Below are 23,809 nucleotides of genomic sequence, written 5' to 3' on the forward strand. Positions count from 1 at the left end.
GACGCCAACTGCCGACACACGAGGGGTTTGCTACAAATGTTTCCAGATTCAGTCCGGCACTTAAAGAAAGTTCAATAGTGATAAATCTGTGGTTAGAAATTTCTATCAGAAACAGCAATTACAATGTTGGTGTCCCAGCAAAGTAAATACATTAAAAACACTTAGTAGCTATTGACTAACAAAAGGACTATGTTGTACACGAAATGATGTCCAGTAGTCCATGTTAGATTATGTAGGTTGATTTATTAAATTAGGTGTTAAGATGAAGATCTCCACCAGGAGCAGCCTTCCTGCAGCTCAGCCCATCCTCCAACTGACACCACACTCATCCATCATTCCACAGCATCACCACACCAGCATTCCATAAACCCAATCACACTGCCTGAGCAGCAGGTATAATAGACTACTCGAGTCCCTTAACTAAAACTAATTGGTAACACAAACAGGACAAGCTTACCATCCACTAAATGTTATGGCCTCGATGCACGGCTTACCTACGCAACGGTAAAACAGGAAAACACATGAAAAGCAACAGCTGAACGGGGATGACTGAAAGCTCATATTCTCTGTACTCCTGATTCTACTTTTATGAAGTATTGATGGCATGAGGGCATCCAGACAAATAAAGATGCCAGACCTAAAAAGGAATGTGTAGAGAAATGAATAGAGAGGGATGCGAGCGAGGGAAAATAGAAGCAGGAAAATAGAACTGAGCGAAGAGATACAACTGCTGAGGGAAGCTGAGAGATGACAGCGTGAGGCACCTTTCTTTCTTCTCTGCCACCATAGTCGTTATAATGTCAGCTGTCAATTCGAACATGCCAGAATGGGCTCTGGTTGTGTCAGCGACAATTGCACTGCAAGGAACGATGCAGCAAGCCTGAGGGGAATGAGAGGAACAGGCATTGTGGAGGCTCTAAACAAGGCTGTGAAGGTCCCGCACTAGCCAGCCAGACGCGCAGCCTCGCACAACCACACGACAGCCAGGTAAAGGCTAGACAGTCGGCACAGCCCCAGCCCAACAACCTACAGGAACAGCCCATAATAGCTGTACCACAGGTACAGCAAAAATAAGTCACAAACCACATAGTTGATCACTGGGTAGTGCTTACTTTGAGCCGGTGGGACTTGAACCTGCTTCCCCAGCTCCAAAGTTGGCAGCTCTGGCTGCTATGCCACATCCTCTCGCCACTCTCATGGTTAGTAGTTGGTTCTGTTTTAGGCGGCGCTAACAGAAGAAATGGGCTGCTGCCTCCTGATGAGAGCCTCAGCACTTTTTTTTTTTTACAAATTAACCACTGTCACTGGGAGAGACTGGTACAGAAAATAGTGATTCAGAAAACGGGGTGGTGATGAACAGAGTGTCTGAATTAAGCAGACCACTCTTACCCAGTCCAAAGATCAGGGCTTGATCCATCATCGTTTTTTAGCTCACTGCACCATCCCAGCTCAGAACCTGGCTACATGCAAATTAGTCTGACCCTGGCCCAGTGCATCATGGGAACAGGGCAGACCAATCTACCAAGCCAATTCTTATACTGGGAAGGAAACAAGCTTCCGGGGACCAGTTTCTGGCATTTCAGCCGTCTTCGGCCCGGCTTGCTTGAATCCTGATGGTGCAATGAGCAAGGGACTCACATCTGAGTATACCCTTCCACGCTTATGGTGGACAAAAACGATTCAGAAAACGGGGTGGTGATGAACAGAGTGTCTGAATTAAGCAGACCACTCTTACCCAGTCCAAAGATCAGGGCTTGATCCATCACCGTTTTTTAGCTCACTGCACCATCCCAGCTCAGAACCTGGCTACATGCAAATTAGTCTGACCCTGGCCCAGTGCATCATGGGAACAGGGCAGACCAATCTACCAAGCCAATTCTTATACTGGGAAGGAAACAAGCTTCCGGGGACAGAAAATAGGCCTGGGCATCAAAAGAACAATGGCCCCCATTAGCAAATCAGAAAAGTGGCCTACTTTGATAAGTTGTAGGTATATGTTGCAGGGTATTGGAGACTGGTTACAATTATGGTCACTGCAGAAGATATTTGTGTTAATAGAAGAGAAATCAACAGTAACAACCAACCCATCAGACCTTTAATCGGCATCACAAACAGCCAAAAAACGAACCAGGGACCTGTCAGACCAGCCCTTCTGGAATTGCCAGATAGGCCGGATCGTAGCTTCAGGGGAGTGTACGAGGTGGAGACCCCTCTAATAATTTCTTAGTCGGTCTTGCCTGGCATTGTCAGATACATTGTCTGTCTGCCGCGACAGTGACATCAAGTCACTGTTGCTGCAGACTTAGTGGTCGGCGACCCCGAATAGTAACAGTTAGAGTCAAGCCAAGGGGCGGGATTGGCTATAAAAGTTCGTGCACACGCAGAGACATAAAGCAATCTGACATGTAAATCATGCAACAAACATCATGTAAAAATATGATGAAGTTGTTTTAAGAAACTGAAATAATTTCTTGAGCATGCGGATGCATTTCACCTTAGTCTGATTATATCAGTGCATTGAGAGGCATTTATTAAAAGTAATAGTTTTTAAAACAAACTTAGAAATATTTATGCCTTTCCCTGCCCTGACGACAATGCCACTACTGAAATTAGAGGCTAGTCAGTTGTTATGTGCACGCATATCTGTCCTAGATGATTATACATGGAGAAAAATGATAGTCTGGTAAACATTAGTGTTTTTTGTATGGGCCACTTCCTAAACTCATACATTTTAGGGTCCTCTCATTTGCGATTATGAGGATAATTATGCTTGTTGAAAAAACTTTTGACTAGATCATCCAATTTGTTCAAGTGGGGAAGCTGGGATTGACCCCCATATTTTCTGCAATTGAACTACTAGATAGATATCTCTTTCTCTTGTTGATTTTACCTCTAAGGTCACTGCATCGTTGTTAATTCTTGGCACATGTGGTCAAAAGGTGAGGGAAGGCAGATTCCTCATGAAAGTCCAGCTCGTTTAGAAGTTCGAGGGTTCAAGAGGACCTCGAGATGTGCCACAGCCAAGCTTCTGACTTCCAATATCTTGGCCCACCTCTAACACTGGGCCTGGGTTTAAAGAGTGACCTACAAACATGTTTTGGTGCGCAGGCAAAGTTGAAGGCATTGACCTGATTGGGCCCCTGCCTTTCACTGTCTTCACATCAAAGTGCTGCCTGCACGGCTTTAAGTGGGCCGAATCCTGCCAGGTCTCCGAGTTGGCAGTAGTTTAAAACTATAAAATGAGTCCCTATCAGGCTGTCCGACGCACACGCCCACCGTGTCGTTGGATGGCCGGGGGCTGCCCGATGCATGCAAAGGGTTAAAGGCCTGCTTTCTCTGTCCATTAAAGCCTGGTCTGCTGAGGTTATGTATGGGCTTATGCTAGCCTTCTCTCCTGGGCCTCCCTGCCCTACGTTCCTGTGAGAAAAAACTGGCCTAGAGTGGACAATATGGTAGACTGTCCCTTACTTTTCCAAATATTTGAAGATGAATTCCCCCTAATCCTATCCATTACTACTGTCCAATCACTCCGACCTGCCCTATCCTTTTTATTTGGGTACACCCCTTACCTAGTTGGGGAAACTCAGCCTCGCATACCCTGTAACATTACTGACCAAGCTATGCCCCTGCAGATTGCCCTTAGGACAGTGCACCCTGCTTATCACAAGCCTAACACAAACACTGCAATGGTTCAACATAATTCCAACATCAACGGCACAGTGCATCACCGAAAGGGGTCTAACTGAAGCACTCCCAGTAAGCGCTGGCAAGGTCCAAACAGAGATAAGTGTCAGGAGTGACCAAAGTGTTACTGTGCTTCAAGTAAAATAATATTTTTCCTTTGCAGAGAATCGTTGTACCAAATAATAGGCTGTTTTCCTATAATTTGACCTTAGAGGGAACACCATAAGGCAAGTCTTACCTAACTTTATGGAAATGGAAGTCTTGGATCAACCCAGGCTTAGCACAGACCAGGCAATACCGGAAGCATGGACCGGAAGCATGGACCGGAAGCATGGACACTGTCAATATGAAGAAGATGAGGTGGTGACAAGGGGCAGGAGAGATGGTGAGTCACACATGAAAATTGTTAGGGTAGCTCTGCTTCAGTGTGTCACAGTGGTAGAAAGCGGCAGGGCACAAGGACCCCCCTCCCCACGCACACACTGGACATCTGAACATGGGTTCATGTCAGAGAGAGGGACACAGAAAACACTCTCTCATGCAGGAAGAAAGAATGGGTCAGAAGGGAAGAGATGCTGCATGCTCCTGTAGACCCATGCCAAGAAGCAGAATAAAGAAAACCTGTCACCCTACCTGCCTCTGAGTGCTTCTTTTCTGAGTGGGGACATGACAACTGGCAAACGAAGGTGAGATCCAACTAACATCCCACACCTCTGTGGCAAGTAGCAAGGAGCGCAACCTCGGCCGAAAGGAGCCAGGCCTGCACAGCTGATGCAGAGGCCCCTAATAGAGCGTGACTGTCTGAAACGGCGGGCCGTGTGCCACTGCCAAGTTAAATGCAAGGAACAAGCATAACTGTCAGGAAGAAGCAGAACGCCTCAGAAGGCTGCAGGAGGACGCGCAAGCGCTTGCAAAACTTCAAAGCCATCTTTAGGTCAGGCAAGGGCTCCATACAAATCAATAAAAGCAGCTATTTTGTAGACAGGCGATCCAGAGGAGACTCCATAGAAACTCAAGATTGTGGCCATTTTGAAGTCAGTCACAAACAAATACCCATAGAAGTCAATAGAAGTTGACTTGTCAGAGTCATGCAACACCCAATAACACAGCAGGGCGGACAAAAAAGAGCCAAACAAAGCGGCTGTGACCAGGAAATAGGGACAAGACCCCTGACATGGCAGAAGAAGTCCTTCAAAGCTCCATTTTCGAAGCCCTTGACCATTTGAACTCTCCAACTCAAACAAAAGGTGCCGGTGGGAAAAATGGATCAGACGTTTCGAGCATTACTTGCAAGCTACATGCAGAACATTCTTGGATGAGCAAGCCAAAGATCTATACCTCAATATAGTCAGTGACAATGTAAAAGACCTGCTTGTGACTATCCCCCCTGATTCAATTACCACCTAGTAAGGCCTAGTCAAATGCCACATGTACAAGTTTGCTCCACAGGGGAATGACGCCTACAAAAGATACAGGTTCAACACTGCATGTCAAAGACAGGATGAATCGTTTGACAATTTTGTGTCCTGTCTGTGCAAACTAGTCACTTATTGCAAATTGATTTGACAAGTTCAACAATGAAGAAGCAATTATACTACACATAATTGAAATAAGTTACTCAACTGGATTTAGAACCAAACTGTTGAAAGAAACCTACACTCTTGACAAAGTATTAGCCATGGCAAGGACAGATGCCGAGGCCATATCACATGCCATAAACATGGAAAGTGATTGAACGCAAATGCTGGAACATGTGCACCGCATGGCGGAGGAAGCCAACTGTCCGTCATTCAGGCACCTCCACTTACCAAGGGTAAGAAAGCATTTTATCGCTGAGGACTGGGGTATCCACACGTTGGCGACTGTCCTGCAATGGGACAGAAGTGTCCACAGAATGCATTCCTTGCGAAGAGTAATGCAACACAGCGATTTGCGCTGCTTTGTATTTCTCCTTGCCATCCAAAATCTCGTAAAGGGGCTTTGCGTGGCTTCATAAATATGACTTAGAGCTTTGTGTGCTGCATGTACCATGTTGCCTGGTCCAAGAATGATGCAAAGCCCTCATAAATATGCCCCCAGTATCTTCCACATCTAGCATTAAGGGACACGTTGCGTCATTGTTAAAGATTTACCTCATTTTTTAAACCCCATACAGATGGAGCTCTCCCATCAGCTCAGAGTAACTGGATCCTTTACTTTCAAGGGCCGAAGTTTACTCTCTCATGGACCTATATAAGGCTAGAATGGATTTTCTGATGCTCGTCCCCTTTCATCACCCAGTGTCCACCACATGTCTATGAGAGGCTTTACTGGTGGAGTGATATTTGTCAAGAAATGGACTGGAAGGCATCATGCGTCCATGCATCCAGGACTTGGAATGGAAATCTAGCAATACAGGTACACAGTACCTGTCGTTTCAAGCCCATTCAGCATCGCTTAGCAGTGTTCTGTGCTACAGCCACTGGACCGATCATGCTAAATGCACATCCAGCCTTCACCATCATAGCATGGTGGCCAGTGCGGTGTCAAGCTAAGAGTGCTGCATGGTGGCAAGGGATAAAACGAGTTTATTAGGTGTATAGAGCTTTTAGAATGTACTTTCTCAAAGATTTTTATTTTTATAAAAAATGTTGTCCTTGTTCTTGATGAGGGTTCAGCAAACACACATGGGGTCACTGACATGTGGATGCACTGTACAGAGGCGGCAAGTCTGGGCATTTTACTGTGAGATGGTGAGTGTTGTGAGACTGGAGCTGGTCTGATCATATCTGGGCAAGCAACAGTGTGAGAGGGAAGCCTCAGTATCCCGATTGAGTTGCAAAAGCTGTGAACCTCTAAACAGGAAAGTTACTTGCCTGTAACCCAAGTAAAGGTTACATGACTCTAACACTGGCTATTCAGAGGGGGGCACATGATGGGTCTTGTGCAGGGCCAGATTTTCTTAACCAGGAGCACAAATGGGTGTGGAAATGAGGGGATTATCTGTTTCAGGAAGATGTCAAAATGCCTGTGTGGTGCTAGGTAAGCTGGATTTTAAGAAGATGGGATATTCAAGGAGGTTTGAACCACAATGGGTCCAGCAGCAGAGAGCCAGTCATCTAGTCCAGGACACAATGGGATGTGGAAATGAGCCAGGGAATGTATTATCAGATTTAGTAGAATTATGAGCATTCTTAGACAAAAACTTCTATGGGGTGTGAAGTGGTCCGATGAATGAGACCGGGAACACAATTGGGAGAGCTAATTACTAGGATCGATATCAAAACAGAATGTGGAAATGAGCCGAATATTTGATTACCAGGATCAGAAGCTGAAAGGAGTAAATCTGGATTAGGAGCTCAACAAGTAATGAGAAGCAGACATTTTACTTGGGTTGGCAGCAAAATGGACAAGAGATAAAGGGCCTAGCGGACTGGGAATATAGTAGGATTTACAAGTGGTGTGGATTGCTTTGATTAAGATCCCTATGGCATGCTCAAGGAAGAGGGTTATCTAAACTGGGAAACACTGTGTGATTTACAAGGGCAAAAGATTACATGGATCAGGAGCTCAGTGAGACAAGACCGAGTATCAGATTACCTAGATTAGGAGTAATATGAAGCATGCAAAAACACAACATGATCTGGATTAGTATGATGGGATGTGCAATGGTATCAGATTACCTGGGTGGATAGCACAATGAGACCTTAAAGATCCCCATGTTACCTGGATCGGTAGCACGATGAGCGCCACACAGATCATGATGACCACGAGAAGCTGGGATGGCCAGATTTTGGGGGTTACATCACCGAAGCCCACAGTTGAAAAGGTAACGATGCAGAAGTACAGCGAGTCAAAGAGGGTCAGGTTGTTTCCGGCCCTTTCCAGGTGTTGGATGCCACATATACTGCAGATGGAGAAAGGTAGGAGTAAGCATCAGCATCAAACAAGAATTATGGAAGACAAAAAAAACCTTCATTCAAACTAATAAGTGTTTCTTTTTTTCTCATTGACCTGTCACAGATCAGACCTCACCAACATTCTTTAGCAGTGGTTATAGAATACATTGCAAAACCAAAGGGGATGATGGACGGAGAGTTGAACAATGCAAGCACTCACCCCCAGTCAATTGATCTGGGTTTAATCCATCATCATTCTTTAGCTCACTCCGCCACCCCAGTTCATACATGGCCCTATGCAAATCAGTCTGAACCTGTACCTCATGGTAACAGTCCAGCCCGAACTGCCAAGTCATGTCTGCCCTGGTCCGGAAACAAGCATCCTGGGACCGGTTTCTGGCTAATCAGCCGTCATCAGCCAGGCTAGCTTGAATCCAGTGGCAAAGTGAGCAAGGGACCCACGTCTGGGCATACCCTGCCAACTTAGGGCGAACAAAGCAAAACCAAAGGGGATGATGGATGGAGTGTTTAACAATGCAAGCACTCACCCCAAGTCAATTGATCTGGGTTTAATCCATCATCATTCTTTAGCTCACTCCGCCACCCCAGTTCAGACATGGCCATATGCAAATCAGTCTGACCCTGTGCCTCATGGGAAAAGTCCAGCCCAAACTGCCAAGCCATGTCTTCCCTGGACCAGAAACAAGCATCCTGGGACCAGTTTCTGGCTAATCAGCCGCCCTCAGCCAGGCTAGCTTGAATCCAGTGGCAAAGAGAGCAAGGAACCCACGTCTGGGCATACCCTGTCAACTTAGGGTGAACAAAGCAAAACCAAAAGGGATGATGGACAGAGTGTTGAACAATGCAAGCAGTCAACTGATCTGGTTTAATCCATCACCATTCTTTAGCTCACTCCGCCACCCCAGTTCAGATATGGTCATATGCAAATCAGTCTGACCCTGTGCCTCATGGTAACAGTCCAGCCCGAACTGCCAAGCCATGTCCTCCCTGGACCAGAAAAAAGCATCATGGGACCGGTTTCTGGCTAATCAGCCATCATCAGCCAGGCTAGCTTGAATCCAGAGGCACAGTGAGCAAGGGACCCACGTCTGGGCATACCCTGCCAACTTAGGGCAAACTAAGCAACACCAAAGGGGATGATTGACTGGGGGTGAGTGCTTGCATTGTTCAACACTCCGTCCATCATCTCCTTTGGTTTTGCTATAGAATACATTGATCAAATGCTGTCAGAGATGTCTGAATAAATAAGCCAGTGCAGGCGCATTGTGTCCACATTTGGCACCCATAGAAGAATCTCCAGAGCCTACAAGCATCAAATATCCAGTAGAAATAAAAGGCACAAAGATATGCCAAGCTAACTGCAAACAACCACCCCCATCAAAATGTTTAGGAAACCTCATATCTTCACCAAGCCGCTGGCCGACACCTCACATTAGATAAAGAACATGGTTCTGAGTAGTTGTTTGTCAAACTTGGAAATAGATTCTAGCATAACAGCTTGAAATTAAATAATTATTCGCGTATAACTTGCAAATCCTATCATGGCCCATATTAATCATATTACGGTGACAATTTAAAAAACAATATTGATAATCACTTTGCACACTCCCACTTTGAAGCTGTTTGACACCATATGGTGTATAAGCAAATGCCATACAAATAAACACAAATGCTAATAGAGAAACACACTCATTTTGGCAATGATCCCAATGTTTAAACACAAAAAGTTGAGGATTATTCAGTAAGAATTTTCTTACACATTTAAGCAAAATGATGGTTCTTGGGAGTGCAAGCATGGGCAATAATCTATTCGTCTGTAACGAGACTACAGTATAGTAACTTGAACAAGGGCTCCTCCCTCATTCTAGAAGCCCATGATCTCCACCATCAGGTATGTGGAAATAGCATCAAAGCTCATTGTAGCCTCTAGTTCAATTGTTCTCAAACCGTGGTCCAGGGACCACTGTAGGTCCGTGAAGCCTACTCAGCGGTCCTCGACTGCTTAGAAAATAAATAATATTAACAGAATCATAAAGTGTATATAAAAGAAGAAGCAACATTTAAAGATTAAACCTTTTTTTTGGTCTGCAAATGTGATGGAATTTGAAAGTAGAGTGTAAAAATTAAAGTAATATCCTCAAATTGATTGGTGGGAACACTGCAAGTGCATGAAACACAATATAGTATGGACAATGCGTGACAAAAATTGAATTTAGAAAAGCTCCAACCTTCCCATTAAAACTAAAATTCAGATTTTTTTTATATTTGTGAATTCAATATTTCGTCATTTATGTATTTGTTTAATGAATGCTTATTTCTTGTTTTGTGCATTGTTTTGCAGTTTAAATCCTCGAAAATGCTTATTGCCGGCGTCCCTGGTTTCAGTAATGACTGAGTGGGGGGTCCTCAGATTCCAATAATGATTCCGTGGGGTTCTCTAGGGTTTAGTAATGATTAGGTGGAGGTCAACAGAAGTCATATGATTAAGAACTGCTGCTCTAGTTTACATGGTTCATCGGAAAGGCTGAATGAGGCGGGCATCAGTGCAAGCATGTGGGATCACCCATATGGATGCCTTCCATATCTCCATGCCAAAGGATGTGAACAGGTATCAAGCATGAACAAAGGTGGAAAAGAAGGTGAGGCGAGGAGATCTGGTTTACGGACTTTGGGGCATATTATCAAGCACTGCGTTAAAATTATCGTGGCTTTAGCGGCAGAAAACTGCTGCTAAAGCGGCGACATTGGGCTTGATAATATGCCCTTGAGAATTCCAGTAGAAGCCCATGTTGACACCAGAACATTCTTCAATCAATCATTACATTTGTAAAGCGCGCTACACACCCGTGAGGGTCTCAAGGCGCTGGGGGGGGGGGGCTGCTCCTGATCGAAGAGCCAGGTCTTGAGGAGTCTTCTGAAGGCCAGCAGGTCCTGGGTCTGTCGTAGGCCGGTAGGGATAGTGTTCCATGTCTTGGCGGCGAGGTAGGAGAAGGATCTGCCGCCGGCGGTGGTTTTCCGGATGCGTGGAACTGTGGAGAGGGCGAGGGTGGCAGAGCGGAGGCTGCGGGTGGGGGGTGTAGAAGCTGAGTCGGTCGTTGAGGTATGCTGGTCCGGCATTGTGTAGGGCTTTGTGTGCGTGGATGAGGAGTTTGAAGGTGATCCTCTTGTTGACGGGGAGCCAGTGCAGGCCTCTCAGGTAGGGTGTGATGTGGCTGCGTCGGGGGACGTCGAGGATCAGTCGTGCCGAGGCGTTCTGGATGCATTGCAGCCGTCTCAGGAGCTTGGTTGTTGTTCCTGCGTAGAGGGCGTTCCCGTAGTCCAATCTGCTGGTGACGAGAGCCTGGGTGACGGTTCTTCTCGTGTCAGAGGGGATCCATTTGAAGATCCTGCGGAGCATTTGGAGGGTATTGAAGCAGGAAGCGGAGACGGCGTTGACCTGCTTGGTCATAGTGAGGGCAGAGTAGAGGATGACCTCTAGGTTGCGTGCATGGTTGGTGGGTTCTGGGGCTGTTCCTAGCGACGTTGGCCACCAGGAGTCGTCCCAGGCTGAGGGGGTTGAGTCGAGGATGAGGACCTCCGTCTTCTCTTAATTCAGCTTCAGCCTGCTGTCCTTCATCCATTCGGCGACAGCCTTCATTCCTCTGTGGAGGTTGGCTTTGGCGGTGTGGGGGTTTTCGGTGAGGGAGATGATCAGCTGGGTGTCGTCGGCGTAGGAGATGATGTTGAGGCTATGTTGTTGGGCGACGTGGGCGAGTGGTGCCATGTAGATATTGAACAGCGTCGGGCTGAGGGATGATCCCTGAGGAACGCAGCAGATGATCTTGTGGTCTTGAAGCGGAAGGGTGGGAGGCGGACGCTCTAGGTTCTGCCAGAGAGGAAGGATGTGATCCAGGCCAGGGCCTTCTCTTGGATTCCGGCGTCATGGAGGCGTGCTGTTAGGGTGCGGTGGCAGACCGTGTTGAAGGCTGCTGATAGGTCCAGAAGGATGAGGGCGGCTGTTTCTCCTTTGTCCATATGGATCCTGATGTCGTCGGTGGCGGCGATGAGGGCGGTCTCGGTGCTGTGGTTGCTGCGGAAGCCGGACTGGGATGGGTCCAGGATATTGTTATCTTCAAGGTAGCGGGTCAGCTACCTGTTGATGATCTTCTCTGTGACTTTCGCCGGGAAAGGGAGCAGGGAGATGGGCCGGAAGTTCTTGAGTTCGTTGGGGTCCGCCTTGGGTTTCTTCAGTAGGGCGTTGATCTCTGCGTGCTTCCAGCTCTCTGTGAAGGTTGCTATCTCGAAGGAGATGTTGATTGTTTTCTGGAGGTGGGGGGTGATGGCTGTGCTGGCTTTGTTGAAAACGTGGTGAGGGCATGGGTCAGATGGGGACCCAGAGTGGATGGAGTTCATGGTCTTGACGGTGTCATCGTTGCTGACGTTGGACCAGGTGGTCAGACGGCTGGTGCGCGAGGTGGTTGCAGGGGTGGTGGTCTCGGCGGTGGAGGTGGGGGTGGTGGTGTTGAAGCTTTCGTGGATGTCGTTGAAGCTGTTGTGGATGTCGGTGATCTTGCGGTGAAAGAAGGTGGCCAGTGAGTCGCACAGGTCTTGTAATGGTGGAATGTCATTGGTGTTGGCGCTGGGGTTTGAGAATTCTTTCACGATGTTGAAGAGCTCTTTGCTGTTGTGTGCGTTGTTGTCTAGGCGGTTCTTGAAGGCGGTCCTCTTGGCGGTGCTGATGAGTTGGTGGTGTCTGTGGGTGGCGTTCTTGTGGGCTTTTTGGCTGTCTGGTGTTCGGTCGCGGAGCCAGCTCTTCTCCAGCTTCCGACAGGTGCGCTTGGAGGTCCGGAGGTCTTTGGTGAACCGGACGGCTTTCTTGTTGGTGTGATTGGTGGCGTAGGTCTTGAGTGGGGCGAGGGTGTTGGCGCAGTCGTTGATCCACTGTTTGAGGTTGATGGCGGCGGTGTCGGGTCGGTGGGATCGGCAGGTGGTCCCAGGGCGAGGGTGGTGGTTAGTTGGTCCTCAGTGACCAGGCCCCAGCAGTGGCGTGGCATCTGTTGGGTGCGGTGGTGTGTGGTGGGTTTCCTGAAGGTGAAGTGGACGCATCTGTGGTCTGTCCAGTGAGGTTCAGTGGTGTGGTTGAAGGAGACGTGGGGGCGTGCAGAGAAGATGGGGTCCAGTGTGTGTCCAGCGGCGTGGGTGTGTGTCATCATGAGCTGTTTGAGTCCGAGGTTGGCGAGGTTGTCGATCAGGGCGGTGGAGTTTGTGTTGTTGTTGCCAAGGTGGAATTTCAGGTCCCCAAGGAGAATGTAGTCAGTGGAGGTGAGGGCGTGGCTGCTGATGAGGTCTGCGATGGAGTCGCTGAACTGTGGCCGGGGTCCGGGTGGTCTGTAGACGAGTGTTCCTCTGAGGGTGGTGTTGGGGTCGGTGTGGATCTGGAAGTGCATGTGCTCGGCGGTGGTGAGGGTGTCGTCGGTTCTGGTCGAGACTCTGAGGGTGTCCTTGTGGATGATGGCGATTCCCCCTCCCACTCCGTTAGTGCGGTCTCTGCGGGAGATCTTGTAGCCTTCTGGGATGGCTATGGCGATGTTTGGTGCCGAGGTGGTGTCAGCCATGTCTCCATCAAGAAGGCGACGTCGGGGTTGGTTGAGTCTAGGAGGCCCCAGAGTTCCATGGCGTGCTTGCGAACGGAGCGGGTGTTGAGGAGGATGCATCGGAGGTGGTTGGGTTCTCTGATTGATGGTTTGGCGGGCCGGATGCTGGAGAAGCTGCAGTTCTGGCAGGTGAATGGCCCTTGGGTGCGCTTCGGGGTGGCCCAGTAGCAGGGGTGATCTCGTCTGGGATTGAGTGTGTGGAGGGTGCTGGAGTCGTAGTGCAGTCTGGTGTTATGGCGGCTTTGTGGTCCAGGGGTTCTGGCGCTGGGCGCGGTCTAGGCACAGACGGGCTTGCCTTTGGCGCACCTTCAGTGCGCCAGCGGCGCGGCCGCTGTGCGGCTTCCATATGAGGGGCTGCGGGAGGGGGGAGCAGCTGGGAGGCGGGAGTGGGGTGGCGAATGGGAACAGCAGGGGCCGGGGCCGCAAGGACGCAGTGGCGGGAAAGGTGGCACAGAGGGAAACGGGGGAAGCGGGGAGAGGACACAGAGGCAATACGGGGGGAAAGGGGGCACAGAAGGCAAAAAAGGGGGTACAAGGGCACAGCAGAAGTAAAATGGGGGTTAACAAAACAAAGAGCAAACAATCAGAGGAGACTCACGCAGCACCAGGCAGCGGCAGGGGCAAGGCGACAGCGGGGGCAGCGGCACAGGAGGACTGTGTGGTGGCTGTGGGGTGGCCTACCTGAGGACAGGGTCAAAGGTCGATAATATGCCCCTTTGACTTTAGGACTAAGTTGAACTCACAGCCTTGGAGCTTTATAGAAAATTGTGTGGTACTGTGCAAATCGCTTAATCTCCCTGTGCCTAAAAGGTGTGTAGCTGTGTAATTCGGAGATGTAATAGTGTAAGGAGCCTGTTGCTCCCAAGCTAGGATTGGACCATATAAATAACATTGCATAATATGAGTTCGGACATCTGGTTAAATGCATGTTGGAATGTACACACAAAAAACAGGCACGATTCACTGTATCCTGTTTCATTAAACCAATAAATGAATCACTGACATGTGCGATACAGGGTATCTGACTACAGAAAAACACACATACACATGCAGTGACCCCAAGCCCTGCACAATATTTTCTAAAATGTCCATTCCAAAGTTTAACTTTAATGGGACTATTAAGAAGCCAAACGGGCAAGGTGAGTGAGGTCTAGGCCTTGCTCAGCCTTAGTCAGGAGTGCACACACACAATACTCACCAGGTGAACATGAGGCAGACCAAAGTGCAGACGAGGATGAGGACTTGGTTGAACATGGCGGAGTGTGTCCGCTGGATTGCGCGGTGGAGATCATTCTGAGTTGAACAAAAAGAGGAGAGAGCGTCAGGAAGGGAAGCGCAATGAGAAGTCATTTAGAGAAAACGATTTAGTGTGTTTCTGTGTGCGAAACGTCAGTGGATCAATGGAAGAAGCACAAAGGTGTTATCAATGGAAGAAGCACAAAGGTGTTATGGTGCGGGAGGTGTTTTCATCCCAGACGAGGCCCCGTGTACTCTGTCATCTTTGAAATTCCCGAGCCGGGCTGTAAAAAGTATTGAAAGATGGAGCAAATTATTTTCTCGGGCGAGCTTAAACAGAAACAATCTTTTCGAGCAATAGCAAAATGGAAGCCTGGGCAGACCATATCAATGACGCATTTTCGATTCCTGCAGCTTCTCGAATTGTTGAAAGGGGATAGTGGCATTACTCACAGTGACGTCAGCCAACAGATGAAGTGGGCTGGCCTTTTCCTAATGCTGTATGCTGTAGTGGGCGGAATTCAAATGTGAATGACCCAACAAAACATCAATGGGTGAATAGGACTGGCTGAAAGCCTCTACATAGAAGTATTATACATATCATTTTAGTAAAATCAAAAGACCTTAGCTAATGGCAGACCTAAAAAAAAAACAGTGTGCACAGTCTTCCCTCAATTTTGTAGTGAGTCAGCTTCATTTAATGTGTGGCAAGTGTATAGCCTGAATTAGGCCAAAGTGTTCCCCAAGTCTTAGAAGTAGCCACTCTCCCAATCAAAGATGTGATCAAAAGATACCAGAAGCTCTGTTCCATGGGAGGGACAAACAAGATGAAGAGGCTGAAACAAGGAAAGCTATTCAATAGAAAGCAAGCAAATAAGATTGACAAACTGTAAAGCCAACTCATGGTAAGCAGTATTTTCTCGGTGGTTTTGTTCATATAAAAGAGTATGTTTTAACTCACATTTTGCCTAACTATAGCCTCCCTTTACCCTTACTTTTTTTCATTCAATTTCAAAGTTGTTTATGATTTAAAGTAACATATTATTACAATATCCTACTAGGATGTATGACGTTACAACGCATACTTTTACAACGCATACCATTACAACACATTTTTTACAACACAACATCCATTACAACGCATTCCATTACAACGCATGCCATTACAACACATTTTTTAAAACTACCTTTACAATGCATTCCATTACAACGCATACTACCTGTACAACGCATACCATTACATTGCATGTATGGTAAGTATTGGATAGTGTAGGGGTAAAAAGTACTATTCTAACTCCAGGGGGGTGCAACAGTAGGGTAAGTGTTGGATAGTGTAGGGGTAAAAATTACTATTCTAACTCCAGGGGGTGCAACAGTAGGGTGAGTGTTGGATAGTGTAGGGGTAAAAATTACTATTCTAACTCCAGGGGGTGCAACATTAAGGTAAGTGTTGGATAGTGTAAGGGTACTATGCGTTTTAATGGTATGCGTTGTAATGACTGCGTTGTAATGACATGGGTTGCAGTGGTATGCGTTGTAGTGTCATGCGTTGTAATGGTTGCGTTGTAATGGCATGCGTTGTAATTGATGTTGCGTTGTAAAAGTTTCGTTGTAATGGTAGTGCGTTGTAAAAGTTGCATTGTAAAGGTTGTTTCCCATCCATATATGCATATTTAGATATATGCATATATACAAAATCAAATGTAAACATTTTAAGAAAGCAACACTGATTTAAAGTGAAAGGTAAAAAAGTAAAAATTAATATGCATCATAAGTGTCTGTTTTTTTCCGTTTTAACCCTTACAATGTTTAGGCCACTCATTACTTTGTGGTCTTAGCATGTCAGTTGTTTTTAACCATGCACCCAATGCTTGTACATAAAAAAAATTGGTGGCCCTTAGGACACATTTTTAATATGCCTTCTGTGTCATTTTTTGACTTAATGTAGAGTGACGTCTCAGATTTTTTTAGGACCTGATATGTATTAGTTTATAAGCTATTGCAATACACTCCATAGTATATCTAGGAATGGTGACTTCTTCCTGCAAGCATAGCAGGGTGCCGATGATGACAGGTTAAGCTGGTCAGTTCAACCCCCAGATTGAATAACGTCCAATACAATGGCACAGGCCCTTACCTTAGAAGTCTTTAAAGGATCCATATAGCATATATTTGATATTTTGATAGGAGAGTGGGGTTCTTTTGTTGGGAATTGGCTTTGAGTGGAGGCCACGCCATAGGTCTCCATTTTCCTTCTAAAGCTCCTCGCTGTCAGTGGATACTGCGGACCCCAGAATGTGATTTTAGATACCAGGGGATCAGCAAACCCCCTCAAGGGTGCTGCAGATTCTATGGCTAGGTAACTTTTTTTTACGTATTCCAAGCTTCCTTGAGGGTCCTTCTACTATGGCTTAAGTGTGTGAGTGTACATACCCTAACCGATTATACAGCATTTTAATTATTTTCTATGGAATAAGGACCATGTCCAGCATCCTAAAATGGCTGCTGCAAGAGAAATTTTTCTGTTGAGGCAGCCACTTCGATCATTCGGATCCCGCCATTCCTACTTGCAGATCCAAAAGGACAACATAAGCTAAGTCTCACTTGTCCAAGTAGATTCCTTTGAAACGGCACACTTTTACAAAGTGTTAAACCTTTAAAGTCCACTCAGCAACTTTTTAAAACTCTTATGTCTCAAAAACTACTGAATAGATTTACACCAAAAGGGCATTTTCTAATGAAAGTGTTACGTCCATGCTAAGTTTGGTTTAAATTCTTTTAGCGCACTGTGCTGTAGTTGAAAGCAGGAATTCCTGTAGGAGTTAAAATGGGAAAATCTTTTTTTTCCATCATCCTCCCTTGAAAATTTTTCCTCCACATGGATCTGGATGAATATTGGCATGAAGGTAATTAGCTGACTACATCAAGTGATTGCCAACTTTGGTGTAAATTCATCCCGAAAGTTAAAAGGTATAGGACAATCAAAAAATTCCTTATCAATCAAATGAGTGCCTGAACCATGACTACACTAAAAAGAGTGCTTTTGTTAGTTTGGTATAACTCTGTTCAGTAGTTTTTTAGGTATTAGCATTTTTAAAAAGTAGCTAAGTGGTGTTTGTACATGTGTGGCATTTTGGATAGGCAACTCTTCCGCTTGTTCAGAAATAAAAAATTAAAAAGAAATCCTTTATAGTTCAATCAAAAATACATATTCACTGAAAAAAATTTCCATAGTGACTTATGGATTTGACTCAAATGTGTCAAACCTTTGAAATTTGCCACTTTGGGATAGCAACACGCCATAACCTGTGTGACGCATTATGCTGCCACATTGTTCTCTTGATCAGTCTTTAGTTTGTTTCTGTTCATTTGCCAAATTTGTGTTTGAAGCATGGGAGCGGATGCAAGTTATGATGTGAGTTGCTAACCATAACTGGTGAATTTCAGTGGTTTGACAATTTTGAGCCAGAACCATAATTAACTTAAATTTTTTTCAGTGAATTTATTTTATTACGATTTACTAATTTTCAACCCCCATGCTCATGCTCTTTGGCTGTGTGCAGCAGGTCCTGTGGCCAGGCCCTGCTCCCAACCTGCCATGGCCGCTCAACCCATACTGCGCACTATTTGGGTTCCACAGAAGTGGTGGGCTGTTTGGCCAGGCAATGTGCCCATCCATCCATGGCTGCCTAACCCCAACTGCGTTTGGTCTGCCATGTACCCATTTTTTGCTGGGAACAGCCTTCGGTCAGGCCCTGTGACCATCCACCTTCAACTGTGTGCAGTGTGAGTGGTTTCAGGGCTTGTTTGACCTTGGACTGTGTTTAATTTGCTAGCTTCTAGTTTTCATGCAAATAAATTGAACAATGCCACAGAGATTAGTGAATGAAACCTTAATTGCCCTCCCAGTTATCTTCATCTCTACCTGATACAGAATGACATAGCCAACAGTAAGTTAAATATGCTAAATGGTTTGTAGATTTATCTAACAATTACAATTTTATTAGCAAATAAAAACTTCTTTCACCCACTTTGATGGAAATTAAGAAAACCAAGAGCAGATTAAACAATGGTGAATCTCTACAAAATTCCGTACAGATCCATCAGATGGTGCCAACGTTATTATTAAACCAAAAATGTGTTGAACCTCTGTTTAAGTACCCTCCTCTCCACTGGATCTGCACAAAAGCTAAAAAACCTGCCCTGGGTGTAATTTTTTTAACAGCCATATTTGATGCAGGGTTGTCAACAAGTGATAATATTACAAGCAACTGCAAATGTTATTTATCCCCCACCCCCATTTAACGTTGTCCCCACTTGAAGGATTGGCACAAAGATGAAATCCCAATCAGAAAAAACCTTCCTGGCATCTGACAACTTTTGAGCAGACTCGTCACACTGTGTCAATGTTGTTAGCAAATTGACACTTTTTGCATTCCTCTGCATTTCAAGTAATCCAATGAAACTTTAAAATACCAAAATAAGGTTAAATGTACTAAGTCTATCAAAGTTTGTGTAGATCCATCAAATAGAGCCCAGGCTATTGGTAAATCAAAAAGATTGTTGAATCTCCTCTTTGGATCATCACAAAACCTGATATATCTGCACTGGATATCACTTGCTAACAGTTTGCCACACTTGACACAGATTAGTCAAAAACTACCAAAGCTAAAAGCATGTGAAATATATTATTAATTCCACCCTTTATTATGGTCCCCCTTTATAGGTTGACTGAACACTTTAGAAACCAATGGAACCTAACCCTTCCTAGCCTCTGCCAAATTTTGTGTGGATTCCTCACACAGTGCCATGCATATTAGCAAATGAACACTTTGCCCCCCCCCCCTTTTTTTAAATGCTTCCAGCTTTATGGATTTATGGAAACACACAAATTCAAATATATCGATCGTCTTCTTTAAATGGTGTCAAAGTTATAAGCACATTACCAAATTGCTTTTCAACTGACAATATGCACAAAAGGGGCTGGGGGATAGGGTACTCCTAAGAGTGAGAGACTGGCAACCGGATATAGATTGGTGTTGGCGAGCGGAGCGTACAATATACCAGAATAGAGGATGTCCTATAAAATGTGAGAAAATATGGGAACATTGGCGGGTATTACGAGGGCTGTGAGGAAGTGCCACATGAGTGAGATGGGTATTGTATCCTTATGGTAATATTCTCCCAGATGACTAAAGATAATGTAAAATGTAAACAAATTGGTCAAATATCACTTGGATCACTGATGTACTGCTGGTTATGCTGTTAATAAAAAGTTTTTTTTTTAAGTTACAAAAATGCTAACCCTTTAAATCCCACCTCTATAAAATGTGAATGTCTAAAAAACTACTGAAAGGATTTACACCAAATCAAAATATCATGCTTACGGAGTAAAGTTCTACTTTCATGCCAAGTTTGGTACATATCTGATCAATCTTTTTTAGTCTGTTGGCAAAATGTCCTACTGGAGAAACAATCGGAAATTTTACAACTATATTTTTACACCCCCCCCCCCCTTAACTTCTTTTGCCATGGATGGACAGCATGGCAAAGTATTGTATCCACCACATCGAACTTAGCACTAAATTGGAAGGCAAGTCTAGCTAAGTAATTGTTGAATTAATTATATGCTTATCTTGGTCAAGTTGTGCTTCAACTATCAGTTGTTTCACAGATAGGTTTCTACCCCACAAATACTGATACACAAATGTCCTATTACAGGAAAAAATACTGAGATCAAGTTGTGCTTCAACTATCAGTTGTTTCACAGATAGGTTTCTACCCCACAAATACTGATACACAAATGTCCTATTACAGGAAAAAATACAGAGACTCTGCAGTGTACAAGGAAGACTACACTTATATATGTTTTAGTACTTCCAGCCATGGATACTGTGCTAGCCGGCATAATGGGGTTTGAGAGCAAGTAATCACCCAAGATGCTTGAACAAATTTAATTAGATATTTGCAAAATAACTTCCTTAACTTCATATTAGCTGAGATCCCGCCCACACTTCTCCCCCACAACCTGATCCTACTCACAATCATGTTCTCCAAGGCATGCTTGGCCAGCCAGCAGTTCAAGAAGACAGGAATGAAAAGGTTCCGTAGAGGTGGCCAGAACACCTATAAGAGAACAGAGGAATTAAAGGCAATGATAGGTGAGACCGTAACCCTGTAAAATACAGAGGGTGGATCTCATAAATACAAACACTATATCCATGTGGACTCAATGTAGAACTTTTGCTCACTCTTTTTTTACATATGTTTTCTAGATAGAGTTACCAGAACAAAGCAGGCTGGAAAGCAATACTGGTCAATTACAAATGTCTTTTGCAACAGTGATCATGTTCTAATGCAGACACCACTAAAATACTTTCTGCAATTACAAAGAGCGAGTGTGTCAAATTAATTAAGACAGATACAATACAGCAATATCGACATGAGTTATGAAGGGTGCGAAGAATGCATACGATTAACTCAGTTTTGTTAATATAATGTATTAAACAGTTTTCGATTTTGTGAAAACTAGAGTTTAACGAGTGTGAGCGCTTCCATGCTTTTGTAAAATAGTTAAAAACATTGCTGCCACTTGAAATTCTCCTGGGACAGGAAGTTCAAAAGGATCTGTATAAAACAAATGCTTACAAAATAAGGCAGTGTGTTGGGAGGAGGAGCCCCGCCTAGAAGAAATCAAAACAAACAACAGGAATACAACACATCACAACTTTTTAGCTTGGATTTAAACTGGTAAAATAAGTGGCAGTTCACCTTATGTTCCCACAGTAGAGAGAGATATAACGTGGGCAGCCATTCCATTCTGAGAAAATCCACAGCAAGGCTGAGGCTCTTAGTGTCTTTTGGGGAAATCAGGTCCCTGACACATTTGCAGTCAGGGTCAGTTCTATATTACGGGCATTATAGGCAGCTGTCTTATGGAGCCTCCATAAATGGCCACAACAGGGCCCAGATAGTAACAAACAGCTTCAAAAAAAGGCCTTGTTGCTGGAAGAAAGAGAGCACCAAATAGCAAAATATAATTATGAATGGGCCTCCATAATCCTTACACTGGAGATTTTCTCCACGTGGTGGCAGATTGTGCACCCAAAGGCTGGTCCTTTTTGAGGGCTGAAGTCATGTTACTTTTCCTGTACCAGAGACACACTCCTTAGATTAGTTCTTCATTATTCAATATCCCTTATAAATATGTACGAAAGCAAGAGGAGTTTGGGACCTCGTGTTCAGTGACTGAGGAGTTTCAGATCCAGAAGTGTTAAACTAGTTACAAGCAATGAATCTAAATGGAAGTTATTTACATAGCCATTGGTGATCCTGAAAATCTGGCATGGCTTTGGCCCTGATGCTCCATCACTGGACATTGTTTTATTACCTATTTATTAATAGTGTCTTCAGCCACAGGTCTTGGCGCTGAGACTTCTCACTGCACAAATAAACACAGTTGGAGAAAGGTGCTATCAGGAATTTTTGCAGAACAGGTAAGATTTATGGTGTTTACAATGTTCATCAGTCTGACAAAGCTGGAGTGAGAGCGTGTTCTATAGAATGTGGACGTCGATTCTAGTGGTCTCCTTCCACAGTATTTTTTTTAAAGTGCAAGATTTTCAACAAATGTAAAGGGTTAGGACTCAGAGAAAATGAAGGAACAATAGGAGTAATGAAAAATGATGCTTTGAAAGAAAGATAATACAGGGCCTCATTGCGATGTTGGTTGGTTTGATGCTTGGTTGCGATCCAACTGGCATCTATTGCCACAGTTAGACCGCCTCATTAGGATGCGTGGAGGTCGGAGGTAGGGCGAAGGTGCCGTCCGACAGTTCCTACGAGCTCAAGGAGCCCGTCCGACTGTCAGTCGGGATGTAATTCCCTACGATGTAGGCGGTGCCGGCTCAGGCACTGCCATAGAGTTTACAATGTCCCTTTCAGACAGCCTTTCAATGGTGGTCTGACCGCAGCCTCCACTATGAGGCCTGGGGCGAACCTGTGGTGCCGCTCCAAAATCCATGCAACGAGTGATAGGCACCGCATGGGGCCTGCCACACAGTGCATGGATGTTTGGAAACATCCATTTTGCCAATCTGGCTTGTGCTCAGGACCGGACTGAGAACACAAACCAGCCCTGGTAATTCACCTCAATCGGCCCGAGGGGGGCAGCTGCTTGTGAAAAGCAGTGCTGCCGTAGTTACACTGCTGCTGGCCTCTTCTGTTACAGGAGACCAATATTGCAGCAAGGCTGCAAAACCAGCCCTGAGTAACAAAGGCGTCGCCACCGTTCAAAAACTGGCCCCCCACCCTTCCGGCCCACGGGAAAACGCCTGGTGCCGCTACGGCCAGTCTGGCCCTGCTTGTGCTGCGGCCGTTTTCTGACCACAGCACAGCTGCAATGGAAAAATATATGCTTCCAACCGCCTCATGGGCAGTTGCATCTTAATTTGTCGCATGGAACCGCTGACTACTAGTCGGTCGGTTTCCATTCCGACACGATGCCGGTTGGACGATCATCTGACCAGCATCATAATAGGCACCACACAATAGGAAACAAGCATTTGCAATGCAATAGGTCTCGCATTAGGAAAGTTTGAGCTATTGATATTGTAAATGACAAATTTTTTATTTATGTTTTGTTTTTGAAAATAGCTAAATTAACCTCTTAGGTGCTGCGCCTATTTCAACGGCCGACGGCACCACTACCTCAGGAGTGCTGCCGTCGGCCGTTGGACGTTCGAACCTCACCTGCGCAATGGAACGTTCAGCACTGGAGCTGGACGTTCCATAGCTGCTAAGGTGTTAATAGCTTTGTCATTTACAATGCCAATAGTTATAACTTTCGCAAATGTGACACCTATAGCATTGTAATGCAATATGTGTTGTATTTACATGACCTACATGTATTGATATTACAAATAACAATGGCTTTTAATTTTTTTTTAATTAATACTTAAATAAAAGTTATTGTAATTTATAATGGCAAAAGCTTAAACTTTTGTAAATAACTTTTGGGAAGATTATGTTCAGTGTATTTTATTGTGGCGAAAATCCAAGAACAGAAGTGAAATATTAACATCTTTTTGTTACATTTGTAATAAAGCTTGAAACATTGAGAGAACATATTTGAACCAGTTGTTGTTGAATGGTTGCACAGATTGATGCTGTGGTGGCGCTGAGTGATGTTGTGATGGCGAACGAGTGATGCTGTGGCGTTCAGTGATGCTGTGGTAGCGCATAGTGATGTTGTGGTTTCCCTGAGTGATGCTGTGGTGGTGCTGAGTGATGCTGTATGCTATGCTATGTTTTGTTTTGCTATACTATGTTTTGTTTTGTTATGCTATGTTTTGCTAT

The 23,809-nt window shown here is 45.1% G+C and overlaps 1 protein-coding gene across 1 annotated transcript in view; it reads right to left on the reverse strand.

Annotated features, from left to right (window-relative positions):
* The window catches only part of LOC147748440 (potassium channel subfamily T member 2-like), an 834,500-nt gene that overhangs the window by 585,464 nt on the left and 225,227 nt on the right, over positions 1-23,809 (reverse strand). Inside the window, exons 8-10 of the mRNA XM_086928190.1 lie at positions 20,495-20,578; positions 14,415-14,509; positions 7,390-7,570 (exon numbers count right to left, since the gene is read on the reverse strand). Of these exons, the coding sequence (XP_086784316.1) occupies positions 7,390-7,570; positions 14,415-14,509; positions 20,495-20,578 (360 nt within the window). The remainder of the gene's footprint in view (positions 1-7,389; positions 7,571-14,414; positions 14,510-20,494; positions 20,579-23,809) is intronic.

The sequence above is a fragment of the Lissotriton vulgaris genome, chromosome 1_1 (genome assembly GCF_964263255.1).
Source record: "Lissotriton vulgaris chromosome 1_1, aLisVul1.2, whole genome shotgun sequence".
NCBI classification, from domain to species: domain Eukaryota; kingdom Metazoa; phylum Chordata; class Amphibia; order Caudata; family Salamandridae; genus Lissotriton; species Lissotriton vulgaris.